General features: G+C 41.6%; 1 protein-coding gene across 1 annotated transcript in view; it reads right to left on the bottom strand.

The window, feature by feature from the left end:
* Positions 1-532: 532 nt before the first annotated feature.
* LOC137422704 (extracellular calcium-sensing receptor-like) overlaps positions 533-19407 on the bottom strand; it is a 129916-nt gene continuing 111041 nt past the window's right edge. The window contains exons 7-9 of the mRNA XM_078771250.1: positions 9069-9296; positions 7176-7299; positions 533-555 (exon numbers count right to left, since the gene is read on the bottom strand). Coding sequence (XP_078627376.1) covers positions 533-555; positions 7176-7299; positions 9069-9296 — 375 coding nt within the window. The remainder of the gene's footprint in view (positions 556-7175; positions 7300-9068; positions 9297-19407) is intronic.

The raw sequence follows: 19407 nt of genomic DNA, 5'->3' as shown, positions 1-19407 counted from the left end.
TCTTTCTGTTGTTTTCGGTGTTAGTGGCCAACACTTTATTTCACGTGGACTAATGTTTTATCCTCTGTGGCGTTTGTTCATTGTTTCCTTATTATTCTTTTACAGATTTGTTGCAAGATGTCGTCTATCAAAAAACGGAATTGGTATGACGACTATGTTCGCTTTGGCTTCACCTGTGTGAAAGAAGGAGATGGAACTGATAAACCCCAACGCATGCTTTGCAATTTGGTAATGAGCAAAGGAAATTTGAAACCATCAGGACTGAGAGAGCACCTCCAAAGCAAACACAGGGATCATGTTGACACCTCCATTGATGCTTTCAAGGTGAAAAGACTTCGTTATGATCAGAAAGGAACTCTTTCATCGCATGGGTTTGTTCCCACTGGGAAGCCTCTTCTGGAAGCCTCCTACAAAGTTTGGTACAAGATTGCCAAGGAAAAGAAGCCCCACACAATCGGAGAAAGCCTCGTGAAGCCCTGGGCATTGGAGATGGTTAAATCGTGCTGGGGGAGGATGCTGTGAAGCGATTGAGTCAGGTGTCCTTGTCCAATGACACTGTACGCCAGAGAATTGGAGACATGAGTCAGGACATAGCAACACAAGTTGTCAGCGAGATTAAAAACAGTGACAACAATGGCGGCCATTTTTCAAAATGGCCTCCATTGCTTGTTATTTTACATTTATTTGGTACATTACTGAGTATAAACTGTTGTTGTGGTCATACAAGCTTAAGATTTGGCACATAATTAAAGACCCCTAACTATAGGGTTATCATATTTTTGTCCTGTGACAACAATGTTTTTAAAATGGCCGCCATTTACATGGTGTATTATGGTATATGGTATATTAATTTGTATAAACTGTTGTTTGAATCATACAAGCATGGTATTTCGTACACAGTTCAATATTCTGACTGTTAGAGTCATCACAGATGTGTCCAATAAAAATGGCGCCCAATTTTTAGTACGGCAGACAGGTGAAATATTTGGGAGAATTGTGCATTTGATGATGCAAGCACGAGAGTTGGCACACAGTTAGAGTATGCCCTCAGGAAGAAATTTGGCTATAGGGCCATCCCAGATTTGTGTTGTGACAACAATGGCGGCCATTTTTCAAAAAAGCACAAATCTGCGATGGCCCTAGAGCCAAATATCTTTCTTCAGACATACTCTGACTGTGTGCCAAATGCCATGCGTGTATCCTCAAAGGCACAATTCCTGCACCTATCTGCCATACTAGCATGGTCATGGGCCTCCCTCGATCACAGGTTGGCGATAACCACTCGGTGCTGACTTGTGAGTAACAGTCGTAGTTCGGCTATCCTTGAAGTCTATACTTAAGCATGACAGTACCCACATCATTGTGGGTACAATCTTTTGGGAGGTTTGTTCCTATGTATGTACATAGCAATGTTTATCATATCTCCAAAACTAGATTGCATGTCATCAACCACTTATCCATAGTTACACCCATTTCTCTATCCAGCTCGATAAAATTAATCGTCTCTTCAAAAGCCTGGTGTTTGGCTTAGTGGTTAGGGTGCCGGCTTGGGATCCTGGGATCATGGGATCCTGGGTTCGAATCACGGTCAATCGCTGAATTAACGCCAGGGGGGTTGACTCAGCCTGTCATACCTTCCGAGGTCGGCAAATCAGGCACCAGTTCACTGGTAATTCCCTGTGTGTTGCAAGAGGCGACTAACAGGGTTGGTGGCAGGAACGGCATCCGGCCATTAAACATTGCTCCAAAAAGGGGACCATGGTGCCCGAAAAAGGCCAACCCCTGCTCTGCAGGGAAAGATGGCCTCTAAAGGTGGTTCTTCTTCAAAAGCCTGACGATATATTTCTGAAACCGTCGTTTTTGATGTTGGATGGTCTGTGAGGTGGCAGCATTTCTTGGGGATAGAAAACACCCATCAGCAATATATCTGCATTTGTCCCTTTATTTTTCATTACAGTATTGCTTTGTCCAAACGGTTTTCATTTTTAAACAAACAAAATGCCATTATAGTCCGAGCTTACTATATTTTCAGTTCTGGCCATCTTTGACTTCATTCCCCAATATTCTTTAAACATACACTTAACTGGTTGACAGATGGTCACATTTATCCAGATCTGCTTTAATTTATCTTTTGCAATAAAGTGATAAATGCCTGAATAAACATTATATATCTCACTGATCATCGATTTCCAAAAGATACACCAAATAACATGTTTCAGAGTGATGCGTAAGTAATCTTTACATATGCCGTTTACACTTGAAGATGTAATAACATTTTGGTAAAAATATACATCCAAGGAAAGCATAAGCTGTGGCAATGATTGAGAATAATTGTGTAACAACAGAGAGTTTTCCTTGAGTGCTGAAGTATGCCGGCACAAAGCAGAAGCACAAGAGGAAGAAAGCAATCATGCTGAAAGAGATAAATTTCGCTTCATTTGCAGCTGAGGGCATTTTGCCAGCTTTCGATGCCAATCCCAAACAGATTGAGGCAAGAAGTGCAATCTGAAGCAAACCACACACTGCCCAAGCAGGAGCTGCTCCAGCACATTCCAAAATGATGGTTCCAGGGCTTGTGGATGTGTTACGAAAGGGTCGAGGAGGGCCTATGATGACCCATGAAATAGAATAGATTAGTGATAGTAAAAAAAGTATTTTTGACAAATGTTTTGTGACCAGGAATAATCCACCACGTGAAACAGTTTCTGAAAAACAGCCATGAATCAATGAGAACAAGAAGAAAAAGACATAAAAAGTCATAGCCCCCATGGTTTTAGTAATTTTGCTGTACGAAGTTGAAGGCCGCCAGTCGGCCATCTTTGGTCGGATTACAAAAATAATATTTTGCATATATATACTCTCATGTATTGCCTTTGTGCCAAGTTTGAACAAAATCGATCCAGGCATGTCTGAGGAATGGTTGGGGACACGTTTGAGTAACAAAATGGCCGCCAGTTGGCCATCTTGGAGCTGATATAAAAACTCAAATCACGTGCATATGTAAGTCAACATTCATTTTCCGTTTGTTAAGTTTAAACAAGATCGGTAAGTGCATGTCCGAGAAATGGTTGAGGACGTGTTCAATGTCAGGTTTTTTACAACTAAAATGGCCGCGAGTCTACCAGTCGGCCATCTTTTATCAGATCGCAAAATAAAGTGAGGTGCACATGTATGTCATCATGTATTGTGCTTGTGCCTAGTTTGTACAAAATTGGACCATACATGTCCGATATATGGTTGCGGACAGACGCACGTACAGATGGACGAGACCCAATCCATAAGCCCTCGTTTCTGACAAAGTCCAACGGGGGCTAATAATATTTGTGTAACAAGTTGCAGATAGATTCTCAGTAGATTTTTTAACTTCTCTATTTTAAGCATATGAAACAATGCATTGATAACTCGAAAGCATCCGAAAATTCAAAGCCCAACCACATCCACGTTGTATTCGGTGTTCCATATGCTAATCATGACAAAATCAGCTTTAAAAAATTGACGATTTTAGGCGACCTTGACCTTTTGACGTCAAAAGCAATGGGCTTCAGTGACCCAATATGCAAGCCTTGCTCAATTTTCAAGTCAATCAAAGGAATTTGACAATTTTGTGACATTGACTTTTGACCTCATAACAATCAGCTACTATCGTTTTATTGGTGAACCAATTCAGTGACCCAATAAGCAAACCATGTTCAAATGTCAAGTCAATCGGATGGAAATTTATGATTATATATGACCTTGACCTTTGGAACTAAAAAAACAATCGGCTTCTAGCTTTGATTGGTGAACAATTCAGTGACCCATTATACAAGTTCTTAAAATTCGAGGTCAATCAGATGAAAATTGACGATTGTATGCAATCTTAACATTTGACCCTTTGATCGAAGAAAAAAAATCGACTTCCAGCTTTTGATTTGTGAACCAATTCAGTGATGCAACATGCAAATTATTTAAATTTCAGGTCAATTGGATGAAAATTGACGATTTTGTGATGTTAACCGTTTGACCAAATTCTTCATTGGTCTTCTCCAAATTCTGATAAAAACTTTGTTGAAAATTTGATGACAAAAGCTCAAATGGTAAAAAGGTTACAGCCTGCACAGACAGGCAGACGCACACACAGAAGTTATTGCAAACCCCGCCTCCTGCTGCATGGGGGATGGGCTAATAAGAAATACAATTACATTATACACCAATAACAAGAAACACTGATTGGAACAACTATTACAATGAGAAATAATATGGTACGTCGTTATTTATTAGTTACCAATTCCGTGGATTAGTAAACCAATAGTTTTTTGAACCACACAAACAATGGTAATCGAAAGAACAGTTGAGGCCAAGGCCTCTCGGACCCGACATTGTAGATCATCTGGACGGCCCAAAAAGGCCAGACTGGACATGAAACATCCCCCGATCATTACGAGCAATGGGGTGTTCATGTTGCTACTTGTTCTAACTGCAGGCAGCTCTCGATGAATAAACAACAGCAGTTCAACACATATGGTTAAAACAAGGCCAAGGATGCAAAAAGAGAGCAAAGTCAGTGCTAGTGGATGAGAGAATGATAAGAAATCCTCAAGCATCACAGAACACTTGTCTTCATTTTTTTTCGACCAAAATTCGTGGTCACAGTGAAAACACTCAGGAGAATCTGGAGAACAACATCAACAATAGAAGAACATAACTGAGCCACAATCGGTATATCATAGTACACTACACAATGCTTTCATATGGAGCTCCTTTCATATGGAGCTCCTTTCATATGGAGCTCCTTTCATATGGAGCTCCTTTCATATGGAGTCCCCACTCTGGTCTGGTGCTCCTTTTTCCCTCCTTGCTCCTGTTGAGGCAGCCAAGAAAATGGCCTTCCTGACCATTGGTATCTCAAAGCCGAAGGAGGATTCCCAAGGACTGTCACTCTTTCACTGGCTGCATGTTGGAAGACTTTCTACTTTATACTTGTATCTGGCCTTGTTCCTCTTGCCCCTGACCAAATCTGCCCTCCCCAAGCATGTAATCCTCCAAAAACCCTCATCTGCTCATTCAACCAAAGTCTAGATGGAATGCTCACCTGTATTCATTCTTCCCCTTATTCTCCTGATACTGGAATTATCTCCCTGTGTCCATTGTTTTGTCCTCCTCATTTCAGTCTCTCAATTGTTTTGCTCATCATTACATCATGTGCTCACCAATGCACATCCACGATATCTTCTGCGCATGCTAATTATTTTCTATTGTGTTCCACTGCATACCTTTGCTACGCATCTTTTCTCCTTTTGCAGACATCCTCCATAGTCACTGGTAGCTTGTGAACCTGCTTCCCTTTGTCATTCAGCTACTCCATGAGTCTAGGCCCTTCTATAAACAAAATAGGACAATACCCCAGGGCACTCACGTCGTATTATAAAGCAATATACTACACCGACTAAAGCTATTTTAAACAGTATCATGGTATTTTAACCAATTACACTGGTTGCTAGGAGACAGGGCAGTATGGAGAATCATATCTATTTAATCATAAGACTTTAAAGAAACAAACAAAAAAATACCTATTTTGGGGAACAACTCCTGCATCCCCCCATAAACTCCCTCAGAACCCGATTTTTCCAATGCCGTGAACAAACTTTGGTGTATCACGGACGGATGATGAAGGTTGTGGTCAAGTTTCATCCAAATTGTGTGTGTAGTTTCGGAGAAGAGAGCAAATACCTGCTCAGGGGGGTCAAACCTGGAACCACTTTGACCCCCCCATAAACTCCCATAGACCCCGATTTTTTTTTTATGCCGTGAACAAACTTGTGTTGCAAGACACCAAATATCATTTTCGCGAAGTTTGGTCACAATCCCATCAGCAGTTTCGGAGAAGAAGTTGCAAGTGTTTACGGACTGACGGACTGACGACACAAGATGCCATAAGCTCCTCGGAACGACGCTTCAGGTGAGCTAACAAGGGATGTTTAGTTGAAAATTTGCTGCCAAAATTATTATGTAGCAGAGCATGTGTTGATCTAAATTTTTCAATTGAAGCTTTTTATGACAATCGACAGACAGCAATATACGTGAATCATTCGACTATGTTTGGCCCACTCTTAACGCGTTTATTTTCAGTCCACATGCCTCCAAAAATCGTTCCCTTCTGTTTCGATACAAAATCCGAGTAAATGTCTTTCTTAAATTTGTATACTTTGTCTGTCATTTATGAGCTCCATGACCGACTACCGATTTATATTCGATTCCTTTTTTTCGACTATAAATTGTCACCATGGTACTTTGCAGGCAGGAAGTTCACATCAGCAAGTGCGCAATTTGCCAAATCGGACAATGAGGCAGGGGATGCCATGTGCCAACATTTTCTAGCGGATGTTATCGACCCAAAGGTGCATTTTACAAGAATGGGCTGTTGTTTTACAAGAACTGGCAACCTGGAATGACCATGACCTACAGGGGGCTCTGCAACAGCATCAGAGCCACACCCTATAAATTATACAAGTAGCATACACATGCTGTACAAAATGGATGAAGGAAAGTCTTCTGATGATTATTTGTTTCTAAGCAGAATCTCACTCATGGAACTTGCTGAAACACCTTTCTGAATCCTGTTCCTTTCATACTCCAATTGACATTCTATGCCTATTCCTAATCAATTTACTAAATTTCATTGTTCTTACTTTCAACAACAACAGGAAAATTGGCTTAGCAGTTGGCTTAGCAGTTGGTGATGGCTTAGCAGTTAGGGTGCTGGCTTGGGATCCTATAATCAAACTCAGATCAAATTCAGGATTCTAGGAACCATCCTAGAATCCTGAGTTTGAATCCCGGTCATCGCTGAATGAATGCCAGGGGAGTTGACTCAGCCTGTCATCCTTCCGAGGTCGGAAAATTGAGTACCAGCTTGCTGGGATGAATGATCCCTGCGCATCGTAAGTGGCGACCAATGGTTGGCGTCAGGAAGGGCATCCGACCATAAAAACATTGCCTCAAACAGGGAACCATGATTGTCATGGGACCAGCAAGGCTAACCCCCGCTCTCGCGAGAAAAATGGCCTTAAAACGATCATTCATTACTTTCAACAAAAAGTTGCACAAAACAAAACATCCATGCAACTCAATTTAAATTTACAAAATATATTAAAATATAAGGTTTATAATTTGACAACTAATTAAAAATTACTTACCAGTGGTGTTGGAAAACTCCCCAGGAGCACAAGGAATGCAATCAAAGCAGCAGAATGGCTCTCCTTTACGGGCAAACTTGCGAGTTCCAGGTGAACATGGTTTGTTGCAAATGGAAATAGGAACCTGAAAAAAAAACACAAGGGATATTCTTGAATGATTGGTTATTGATGCATTTTGAGGTTGTTGTTTTCAATTGAAGGATATCAGAAATATTGCTTGAATGGCACTCGGTGGAGAGCACACCTCCGCCAGGCTGGACAGTTTACGTTTTGTTTCCACTGATAGGCCGGATCTGCATTCGGACCTGAACCAAAGTCTTATCGGCTTGTTCGTGTCACCGACCCAACACATCCACCTACTTTAGTCATAATCCGTTCACAACTTTATGAAATACCACGCTATATATCGTTTTTTGCCCCATCTCTCAACGGTGAAAAATCACTTGGAGATGTTAAAAAAAAATCCTCGCATCCATAATCTGGATTTTCACCAAAATCTAATTGATTCGTCTTTGTCACACACCCAACAACCTCTCAAGCAAATTTTGTCTGAATCCATCTATAACTTTTAGATATCCACGTCAAAGACAAACAAACACACAGGCAGACAGGGGTGAAAACGTAACCTCCATCCACCTTCGGTGGCAGAGGTAATGAGGTCGACATAGCAAAAATGAAATAAAAAGAATTAATCACTAAAACTTGTAATTATTCTGAGTCATTTGTTTGTTTACTTTACTTTGGGGCATGTTGTTTGTTTCCAGCACTTCTCAATAAATCAAATCAAGGAAGAGACTCTGGAATGCCCAAATAAAATTAACCTGCAATTGCTTTGTAACTGATTTCAGACTCATCCTACTTCTTTCTCTTTGTAGACGGTTGGTGGCCTTGCAGTATTTTTCTGGCTCTATTCTGATCTTGCTTCTCCTTCCCTCCACCCACTTTGTCTGTCCTGCTCCTGCAAGGTAAGCACACATTGCGAATAAATTTTTCTATTTTTTTGTAATCCTCCCCATAACCCCATTTGTTGGCATATACGGGGAGAAGAAAATTCCTCTTTGATTGCCCCCGCTAAGTGTGGAGAGAAAAGCGATGCCCTCGAGATGACTTTACTGGTACCCATAGTGCTCTGGGAAGTGATGTCACTTCCCCCAATCTCAACAGCTGTGTTTGTGTGAAAGTCAAGTGTGTTGTTTGTCATTGATCTGTTTGTATGTGTACGTGATTTGCGTCGCAGCTCCTCCATGAGCCTTAGAGCCTGCCGTATAAAGAACAACAAATACAACACTAAACACACACTTCTGTTCTTCGTTCTCCTCTTTTATCGCCTGTGGAGCTGTTTGCATGAGTGTTCCTTGTCATGAGCTTTTCCCAACACGATATCAAACCTGTTGCATTGTGCCACCTCATCATCTGCCCCATTTCCATGAATGAGCTTTACTACACCCTGAAAGTCCTTGTGCTCACCCTTCTAAAATTCCCTCTCCTTGTGCTGTGGGGCATCCGTTCTTGTTGTCCTACTGTTTTCCATTTGTGTTGTTTTGTCTGTTTATCCTATGTCCTCTGTTGTTTTGATCTTCCATGAACCTCGACACCTCTATATAATTACTGCAGACCTGCAATCGTTTGTTTTCTCACCAGAACTGATATATTGCATCATATATGGTGTCAATTTGGCTTTGTGAGTCTAAAATCTCACCAAATTACATGAGTCTCACTGATCGATGTGGCACTTTGAACTTCACCATCCTTCTGAGCTATCCCATCAGTATTTGCGAAGTTTAAATTGAAGTAATTAAAGAACACCATGCTTTGCCAGTGATGTTTAATCTGACATACACTGAAGATGCACCTCGCAGTGATATGGTATCTGAATTGGGAGAAAAGTCTTACTTGGTTATTCCAACTGTACCATTTGATGTCAGTTTCATTAACCTTTAGTTGATTTTCTGGTGCAAGTGATGAATCAAAGGCTCCAACGACCTTAAAATGCATGTTGCCTGTTAAGTCCATTTGCCAGTTGAGCAGCTCATAACGGGCAGGTGGATCTCCGTTTTCATCAAAGTTCACAAGTTCTCCAATATCGTTAATAAAATTGACATTTCGAATGTATTGCAAAAGCTGGTACAAAATGTAAACATATTAGTAGGCATTGCATGATGAAACAAGTACAAAAAGTTTTAATTAAAACAAAAGCCGCGTCGATGTTACACAATGCCTAGATGCAGCTGTGCCTATAACGTCGATGTTATAGGCACAGGACATTCCTATTGATTCGATTACTTGATGTTATTTTTGCGCAAAGTGAAAATATATCTCGGCAATTTCCCGTGTGTGGCGACGAATTTTTAATATATCTCGGCATTTTCCCATCTGTTATTTCAGGCGGTGTATGACTGACCATGCTGCGATTAAAAATATATATATCTCAGCAATTTCCCGTGTGTGGCAACACGTGAACGAAGCTATGCTCCTCTCTCCACATTATTGTGACGACGTATAAATTAAATATTTCATCGTGACGATTGTCATCAAATGGACGAATTTTTAATATATCTCGGCATTTTCCCGTCTGTTATTTCAGGCGGTGTATGACTGACCATGCCGTGATTGTAAAAAAATATATCTCGGCAATTTCTCGTGTGTAGCGACACGTGAACGAAGCTATGCTCCTCTCTCCACATTATTGTGACGATGTATAAATGAAATATTTCATCGTGACGATTGTCATCAAATGGACGAATTTTTAATATATCTCGGCATTTTCCCGTCTGTTATTTCGGGCGGTGTATGACTGACCATGCCGCGATTTAAAAAAAAAATATCTCAATGGACTTGAAGTTACAGGCCTTTGAGAATTCATTTCGTTCTATAAAGGGCAACTTTCATCGGATTTTCTTCACGTTTTTTTTCAACCGAGTCTAAAACTATGTTAGCGACTGTGAAAAATGAAATGATATATCGAATTTGATTTGAAAGAAAACTGTGTGAGAGAGCAAGACACCACGGGCCTACAAAACAGGCCCCAAAGCTATGCGAGTTAATAAAATGGTGGATATTTGTTTATATGAAGCCTCTCCCACAATGGGTGGAGCTATGGTTCCCAGAATGGGTGGAGCTTTGAGGTTTTGTCTTCTCTGCAAGAACAAGAACAAGAAGAAGAAGACCAAGAAGAACAACAACAACAGCAGAGGGCACTCTATTAGCAGCGTCTGCGACGTGGCTAAAAAGAAGCATTTCGTTAAAAAGTAAACCCACTGTGGCATCCAATATTGACAAAACTGGAGGTATAAGATTGAGAGATTCTTGTATTTGGACAATCAAATTTTCAGCTATGGTTTTCAGAATAATTATTTACACAAATTAGCAATTTTATACATCATTTATAAAGAAGATAGTGCTGTGAATAATGTGGAGTTATAGTACGTGACATTCTGAGCTGAAGAAAAGGTTAAGTTGAAATATGTCACAAATATATATAAGTACGATAAGTACCTCTCAACTATTCAGAACTCAACTTGGACAGGAGCTTACATGCTGAGATAATAATGAAGAAGAATATGTGGGAAATCAATTATAATTTAGATTAATTTTTTAAAAGAGAAACAGCCCTGAGATTGTGAAAGTTATTTACATTAACGTAAAGTACATGTAAATATCGCAGCAAAAATAACGAGAATGCCGAGTGCAGGGGGAGAATGATATCACACATAAACAATTTAAATTCTAATCTTTGTAAAAGCATACAACCTAATAGAAGAACAAGGGACATGGAAGGAACACAAAAGGAAGCAGCAACAACTTATTCTTGTGGAAAAATGAAAGCAAAGGAGAAACAGTGATGAACAATGATCTCAGTAAGAGCAGTTTTTAAGGTTTGTTAGATGAGAGGTTAGAATTCTAATTGGTATCACCCTGAAGGCGATGCAAGACTATTTCAGTGTGTGTGTGTGTGTGTGTGTGTGTGTGTGTGTGTGTGTGTGTGTGTGTGTGTGTGCGTGCCCACAATCCCACATCTATATATTTTTGCTTCAAAAATGTTTTTCTCTGCAACCGCTTGTCCGATCGATGCAAAACTTTAAACATAGGAGTGCCTCCCAATTTAGAATATTTAATTTAAAACTCTGATATCATAGGTCACAGGGTATGGCAACTATATTGGATTAAAGGGAAAAAATTCTGCATAGTTTTTTCTGCAATACTGCTCAACAACAACAACAAAAAAATTGTACGTTTTGTTTTTGTGTAGAAGGGTCCAGTCACGGACTACATTGTCCTCAAAGAGGCCAAGCCTTAAGTAAAAGAGCTGCATTGATAGAAAAGTGAAGAAAGAGAGAATAGTGTCAGAGTTTTTGAGGAAGTAAAAAGTCTGCTTTTTCAAAAGGGGAAGGTTGTAAGTGTTTGGAAATACATGGGAAGGTAAACAGTTCCAGAGTTTGGTAGTGGAGGGGAAGAAACAAACATCATAACGACCAACCCTTGATTTGCCAATGGCCACACAATAATCATGCGATGTAGTGGCTTGTCAAGTATTCCGTGGTCTTGCTAATGGCGGAGGTACACAAGCAGCAAGTTCTTGGGAGCAGAAACCGAAGTAATATCTGTAAAAAAAAAAGAGAAAGGGTGCCAACTCTGCAGTGTAATTCGAGCTTGTCGAGTGTTGAGGTCAGATTGGGGAGTTGATAAGTCGGATTATTTTGGATTCAATTCTGTCCAGTAGGTATGTGGAGCTGGAACCACCCCAGATGTGAGAGCAGTACTCTATAGAAGGATGAATGAATCCTTCATATAGTTGAAGCAACTGTTCAGAAGAGAAGAATCTTCGACATCTGAACAGGGCTCCCAGTTTCTTCGAGGCAGACTTAGCTATTTGTGTAATGTGTGGATTCCATGATAAATTTAATGTTAGGGTAATACCTAGTAGGTTTATTGTATCACATGGTGCAATTGTGGAGCTTTCAAAGGAGATTGGAGAGTTGAGAGGAGTTTCAGAGAGATGGGAATAAATTGAGTTTTAGAAGCATTAAACTTAACATGATTACATTTGCCCCACTGGGAAATCTTGTCCAAATCCGAATATAAAGTGGTAGCTGTGATGAAACGAGATGTAGATTGAGTGAGGGAAGATGGGGGCAGAGGGGAAAAAACAAGGAGGAATGTAATGTCGAGTCATCAGCATACGAGTGCATTTGGCTATTTGTAGAAGAAATATGGTCATTGATGAAAAGAAGGAAGAGTGTTGGAGACAGGACGGAGCCCTGAGGGACACTGTTTTTGATAGGGAGAGAAAGCTCGATATGAGAGAGTTTGATGTTAGAGGGAAGCTTGGATGTCAGACCCCGATGCCAAACTCTGTCAAAGGCTTTTGAGATGTCAAGACCGACAACAATATCTAAAACTACAACAATATCCAATTCTGTTCCTGCAAAATAATCCTGCAAAAAGGCTGACCGAAAAATATGCTCCTTTTCGTTGCTTTTGAAGATGTGAAGTCATGTCATTACACCTTGCCCAAATCTACTATCCATGGTATGCAGGCAGTGTACAGATTTATATTGAAAAAAAAAAACATCATCCCTCAGCTCCCATGTAATAATTTAGCATATATTTTAGACACATTTTTAGCTCATCTATGACAAAGTCGAAAAGAGCTGTTAAAATCTTATAGGTGTCCTTCAGACAGCCGGTGTAGGAGGATAGAATCACTCCCCAGGATTAAATCACTCGAGTGATATTTTCCTAGGAAAAATTCACTCTAGAGTGGTTTTATCTGAGGATGAAATCACTCCCCCTAGGATTTTAACACTGCCCCTTGCAGGATCAAATAACTCCCCAGGATTATAACACTCCCCCTATATATTTTGTGATTTAAACAATATTTATTGCATGGTAATGACATACAACCATGACAAAGTGAATGAATATGAACATAAAATGATAAATGAATTGATAAACAGGGCAGAATGATGTCCTTTGTAAACGTCTCTCCCTAAAAATAAAAATACAATGTTTTTCGCATCCCTGTATTAAACTGGGTAAATCAAATAAAGAAAAGTATAAATTTAACATTCAAATAACTATATATTTTGATATTAGAGCATTCGCAGTAATCATTACGATACATTTGCGATATTTTATACCGAAAGGATATTTTCATTTAAACATATAATATGTCATTTTAAGTTACGTTCTGTAACTTCACTGCACTTTTAAGAAATATTAAATACGGGTTTTAAAATGTTACTCAAATGTTTGTATATTGGCAAAGGTGTGTTCACGTCCCGATAACCAGGACACAAGCGCTTCTGAGCAGTTCCGAGAACTGGATATAGGCGCTATATAAATGTTGGTAATTATAATATAAAAAATATATTAAAATATTAAAATAGGCGAAGGTGATTCTGTCTGTCTCTGTCTGTCTGTCTGTCTGGGGGTGTGGCCTACTCCGTTTACCGAGTAGCTCCACCCATTCTTGGAGAGGCTTCATGTAAACAAATATCCACCCTTTTATTAACTTGAATAGCTTTGAGGCCTGTTTAGTTAGGCCCGTGCTGTCTTTCTCTCTCACACAGGTTTATTTCAACTCTAATTCGATACATCATTTCATTTTTAACAGTCACTCACATAGTTTTAGACTCGGTTGAAGAGAATCAAAATGAAAGTTTCCATTTATAGAACGAAATGATTTCTCAAAGGCCTGTAAAATAAAGCTCATTCATTGAGTCACCCTCACGATTTTATCTCAAATTCACCATCTGATTTAATTTTTATCGATGGTTTTAGACTCGGTATCAGAAATAATTGAGAACATTCACGCACACACAGAAAATTGCCGAGATATATATTTTAAAAATTGCGGCACGGTCGGTCATACACCGCCTAAAATAACAGACGGGAAAATGGCGAGATATATTAAAAATTCGGGGTGGACTTTTCCATTTGATGACAATCATCACGATGAAATATTTAATTTATAGGTCGTAACAATAATGTGGAGAGAGGGGCACAGCTTCGTTCACGTATCGCCACAGACGGAAAATTGCCGACAGATATTTCTTCATTATTATTTAATTCATCATTATTATACGGAAGTAAAGATAATCCTGTTTAAACTGGCATTCATTCCAGCGAGGGGTAGGAGAGGAGCGAGGGGTTGGAGAGGAGCGGGGGTTGGAGAGGAGCAGGGGGTGGAGAGGAGCTAGGGGGTGGAGAGGAGCTAGGGGTTGGAGAGGAGCGGGGGTTGGAGAGGAGCGGGTGTTGGAGAGGAGCTAGGGGTTGGAGAGGAGCGGGGGTTGGAGAGGAGCGGGGGTTGGAGTGGAGTGGGGATTGGAGAGGGGCGGGAGGTTGGAGAAGACTGGGGGGTTGGAGAGGAGCTGGGGATTGGAGAGGATCTGGGGGTTGGAGAAGAGCGAGGGGTTGGAGAGGAGTGAGGGGTTGGAGAGGAGTGAGTGGTTGGAGAGGATAAAATTGTGAGGGTGACTCGATGAATGGGCTTTATTTTACAGGCCTTTGAGAAATCATTTCATTTTATAAATGGAAACTTTCATGGGATTCTCTTCAACCGAGTCTAAAACTACGTTAGCGACTGTTAAAAATGAAATGATAAATCGAATTTGAGTTGAAATAAACCTGTGTGAGAGAGAAAGACAGCACAGGCCTAACTAAACAGGCCTCAAAGCTATTGAAGTTAATAAAATGGTGGATATTTGTTTGCATGAAGCCTCTCCAAGAATGAGTGGAGCTACTCTGTAAACGGAGTAAGCCACACCCCCAGACAGACAGACAGACAGACAGACAGATCACCTTCGCCTATTATAATATAGACTAGTGGGGTCACCCGTGAGAATCCCACCGGCAAGGACGTGTGTGACATTTGGACAACTTGATTTAGATGCTGCACATTAAATTTTACAAAATGGTTACTGGCAATTCATCAGATCGAGAAATGGTGTAATGAACACAATTTATTTATTTCACATAATATGTGACCCCTCACTCCTCTCTACCTGACACTCTCCTCTCTCTACCCTCACGCCTCTCCAATCCCACTCCTCCTCACACTCTCCTCCAATACCTCCTCACACTCCTCTCCAATCCCTCACACTCCTCTCCAATTCCTCGCACTCCTCTCCAATCGCTCCTCGCTCTCCTCTCCAATCACTCCTCACTCTCCGCTCCAATCGGCCCTCACTCTCCAACTCCTTGCTCCTCACTCTCCAACCCCTCGCTCCTCACTCTCCAACACCGATCTCCTCACTCTCCAACCCCTACCTCCTCGCTCTCCAACCCCTACCTCCTCGCTCTCCAACCCCTACCTACTCGCTCTCCAACCCCTCGCTCCTCACACTCCAACACATAGCTCCTCGCTCTCCAACCCCTAGATCCTCGCTCTCCAACCCCGAGCTCCTCGCTCTCCAACCCCCTCGCTCCTCGCTCTCCAACTCATAGCTCCTCGCTCTCCAACCCCTAGCTCCTCGCTCTCCAACCCCTAGCTCCTCTTCCCCAACCCGTAGCACCTCGCTCTCCAACCCCTGCATCTCGCTCTCCAACCCCTAGCTCCTCGCTCTCCAATGCCTCGCTCCTTGCTCTCCAACCCCTCACTCCTCACTCTCCAACCCCTCGCTCCTCACTCTCCAACCCCTCGCTCCTCACTCTCCAACCCCTCACTCCTCACTCTCCAACCCCTCGCTCTCCAACCCCTCACCCCTTACACTCCAACCCCTCACTCCTCTCCAATTTCTCACTCCTCTCCAACTCCTAGCCCCTCACTCTCCAACCGCTAGCTCCTCGCTCCCCAACCCCTAACTCCTCGCTCTCCAACCCCTAGCTCATCGCTCTCCAACCCCTAGCTCCTCGCTCTCCAACCCCTAGCTCCTCGCTCTCCAACCCCTCGCTCCTCACTCTCCAACCCCTCGCTCCTCGCTCTCCAACCCCTAACTCCTCGTTCTCCAACCCCTAGCTCCTCGCTTGCCAACCCCTAGCTCCTCGCTTGCCAACCCCTAGCTCCTTGCTCTCCAACCCCTAGCTCCTCGCTCTCCAACCCCTAGCGCCTCGCTCTCCAACCCCTAGCTCCTCGCTCTCCAACACCTAGCTCCTCGCTCTCAAACCGCTAGCTCCTTGCTCTCCAACCCCTAGCTCCTCGCTCTCCAACCCCTCGCTCCTCGCTCTCCAACCCCTCGCTCCTCGCTCTCCAACCCCTCGCTCCTCACTCTCTAACTCCACACTCCTCGCTCCTCTCCCGTCTTATTCATTTTGGAAATGGAAGTTTCCACGCAACGCATGAATTGTCACGATCCTCAAGAGGAAGTGTCTCATAATCATCAAATGGCAAGTAAATTACATTGTGAAAATTAAATATTTCAAATAAACCTATTTAAAGTGTATGCGCACAGAACTAATAAAAAAAACACGAAGAAATATCTCTCGGTAATTTCCTGAAACATATTTTACTTCCGGAAAATAATGTTGAATGAAATAAGAACGAAGAAATACAGACTTGGCATTTAATATGGAATATTTTTTTTGTGGGGGTGAACTTACTTTTCAAGATGTCTTACAACCAAAAGTTCATTGGAATTATGTTGAAATTATTCTAGATTTTGTTAATGTGACCTTTAAAAGAAACAAAAACCACATTTGATATTTCGAAACAAATAAATTGATCCTTGAAAGTGATGTAAATTGATATCGAACTCAATTCATGGACAGTACTGTGTTAAACTTCTGTACGTTTTCCAGAAGTATCTCTCTATTTTGCACATTAGCCAAAAAATTTTTTTAACAAAAACAAAAGTTAAATTACGACTGGGATTACGGACAGTAAAATTACACTTCAGTACTTCGTGTAACCCCCATGAGCATTCAGGAGAGCACGTGCACGTTGAGGCATGCTGTTCACGAGATTTGCCAAGGTTTGGACAGGAATCGCTTGCCATGCAGTGACAATAGCCTGCTGCAATTCACGCACAGAGGTCGGCTGCTGGTCCAAGTGGTCGATTTGACGTGTTAATTCTGCCCACAAGTTCTCTATCGGATTCATATCCAGGGACAAGGCAGGCCACTCCATATGCCCTACACCACGGTCAGCAAGAAAGTGTTGGATCATGCGAGCATGATGAGGCCGTGCATTGTCATCTTGGAAGACAAGGTTTCCTCGAAAGGCTGCACGAGCTAATGGAAGCAATGTTTCTTCCAGAATGGCCCTGTACTTGAACTGGTTCAGGTTTCCATTCAGAACAACCAGGTCAGTTTTGCCCCTTGCATGAAAAGCAGCCTAAACGGTCACCCCACCACCTCCAGCTTGGACTCTTGGCACGATACAATCTTTGTTGTAGGCTTCCTGCACTTGTCTGCGCACTCGGACATGGCCATCTTGACGATAGACCAGAAATCTAGACTCGTCACTGAAGATCACGTGATTCCAGTGTCCTGGCTGCCATTGACGGTGCTCTCTGGCCAACTGCAATCGGCGCTGGCAGTGTTGTCTGGTCAGACGTGGCTTTCTCAGGGGACGCCTGGCACAATAGCCTGCTTGAACCAGTCGTTGGTTGACTAGCCTTCTGGATACAGGCATATTTGTCAGTTGCTGCCACTCAGCCCTAAGCCGATTAGCTGACTTGGTACGGCCATTGCGGTCTAACCGGTGCAGCTGGCGATCATCCCTCCTTGTGGTTTTGCGGGGATGACCTGGCCTCGGGATTGGAGTAGGGACACCCCTCTGAGCATTTCGTTTCAGGATCTTTGACACCTGACCTTGAGTGATGCCATAGTGCCGAGCAATAGTGCGCTGTTTCATACCGTAATTTCGTAAAGCCACCACTCCATGACAAACAGCATTGTCGAGTTGACGGACCATCTGCAGAGGAAGCGGCAATAACTTTTGGAGATGTGCAGCAGTTGTTTTCCACTAATACAGAACGCAACAACCCTTGTATACCCGACTGTGAAGCCAATCATCAAATGCACCTGTCCGTACATTTTGCCATGCCACCTGTGATATAATCCTGTTGTTGACTTCTTGCTGCGACAGACAATCAGTGACATGGTTCTTTTAACAAATAAATCACCAAAGTGTAAAATAAACTCACCAGATTGATATACTGAGTTAAGAAAGTAAACCCAAGTCAAGAAAAAATATATATTCCATATTAAATGCCAAGTCTGTATTTGTCGTTTTTGTGACGACTGTCATCAAAAGTAAAAGTAATATATCTTAACGGTAAAGAAAAAGCGAATTTTTAATATATGTCGACATTTTCCCCTACTGTTATTTTAGGCGGTGTATTTTCGTGTATCATTGTGGCACGATTTTAAAAAATATATCTCTATTTTCCCATGTGTGCGTGAATGTTCTCAATTATTTCTGACACCGAGTCTAAAACCATCGATAAAAATTAAATCAGATGGTGAATTTGAGATAAAATCGTGAGGGTGACTCAATGAATGAGCTTTATTTTACAGGCCTTTGAGAAATCATTTCGTTCTTAAAACGGAAACTTTCATGGGATTCTCGTCCCGTTTTTTTGCAACAGAGTCTAAAATGATGTTAGCGACTGTTAAAAATGAAATGATACATCGAATTAGAGTTGAAATAAACCTGTGTGAGAGAGAAAGACAGCACGGGCCTAACTAAACAGGCCTCAAAGCTATTCGAGGTAATAAAATGGTGGATATTTGTTTACACGAAGCCTTTCCCAGAATGGGTGGAGCTACTCTGTAAACGGAGTAAGCCACACCCCCGGACAGACAGACAGACAGACAGACAGAATCACCGTAGCCTATTATAATATAGATAGTATAATAATATTCACATATTTCACAAAATAAAGTTACTAACAAAAAATAAAAACTAACAAAATAAAGTAAATAGAGTAACAACTAACTAACTAAAAAATAACTAAAAGACATAGTAAAAGCCCTGTTGATCATTGCAACGATATCTAACATCCTGTGAGATATATTTCCAAAGTAACTAAATATATCTTTCCATTCTTTCTGGGGGATTGACTTTATCCTAAAGGGGAGTGCTTTGATCCTGGAGGGAGTGTGTTGATCCTGACAGGGGGAGTGATTCTGTCCTAGGATAATTACACTAGTGTGTGCCAGTCCTAGGATTAGTTCACTCTAGAGTGATTTTATCCTAGGACAGAAACACTCTAGAGTGAGATTTTAGGGGAGTGAGAGAATCCTGCTACACCGGTCCTTCCTTCCTTCCAGCAATCGGTCCATTAAT

Source organism: Myxine glutinosa, chromosome 1 (assembly GCF_964187855.1).
Source record: "Myxine glutinosa chromosome 1, kmMyxGlut1.1, whole genome shotgun sequence".
In the NCBI taxonomy this organism is placed as follows: domain Eukaryota; kingdom Metazoa; phylum Chordata; class Myxini; order Myxiniformes; family Myxinidae; genus Myxine; species Myxine glutinosa.
This window is presented reverse-complemented; position numbering and strand designations above follow the sequence as displayed.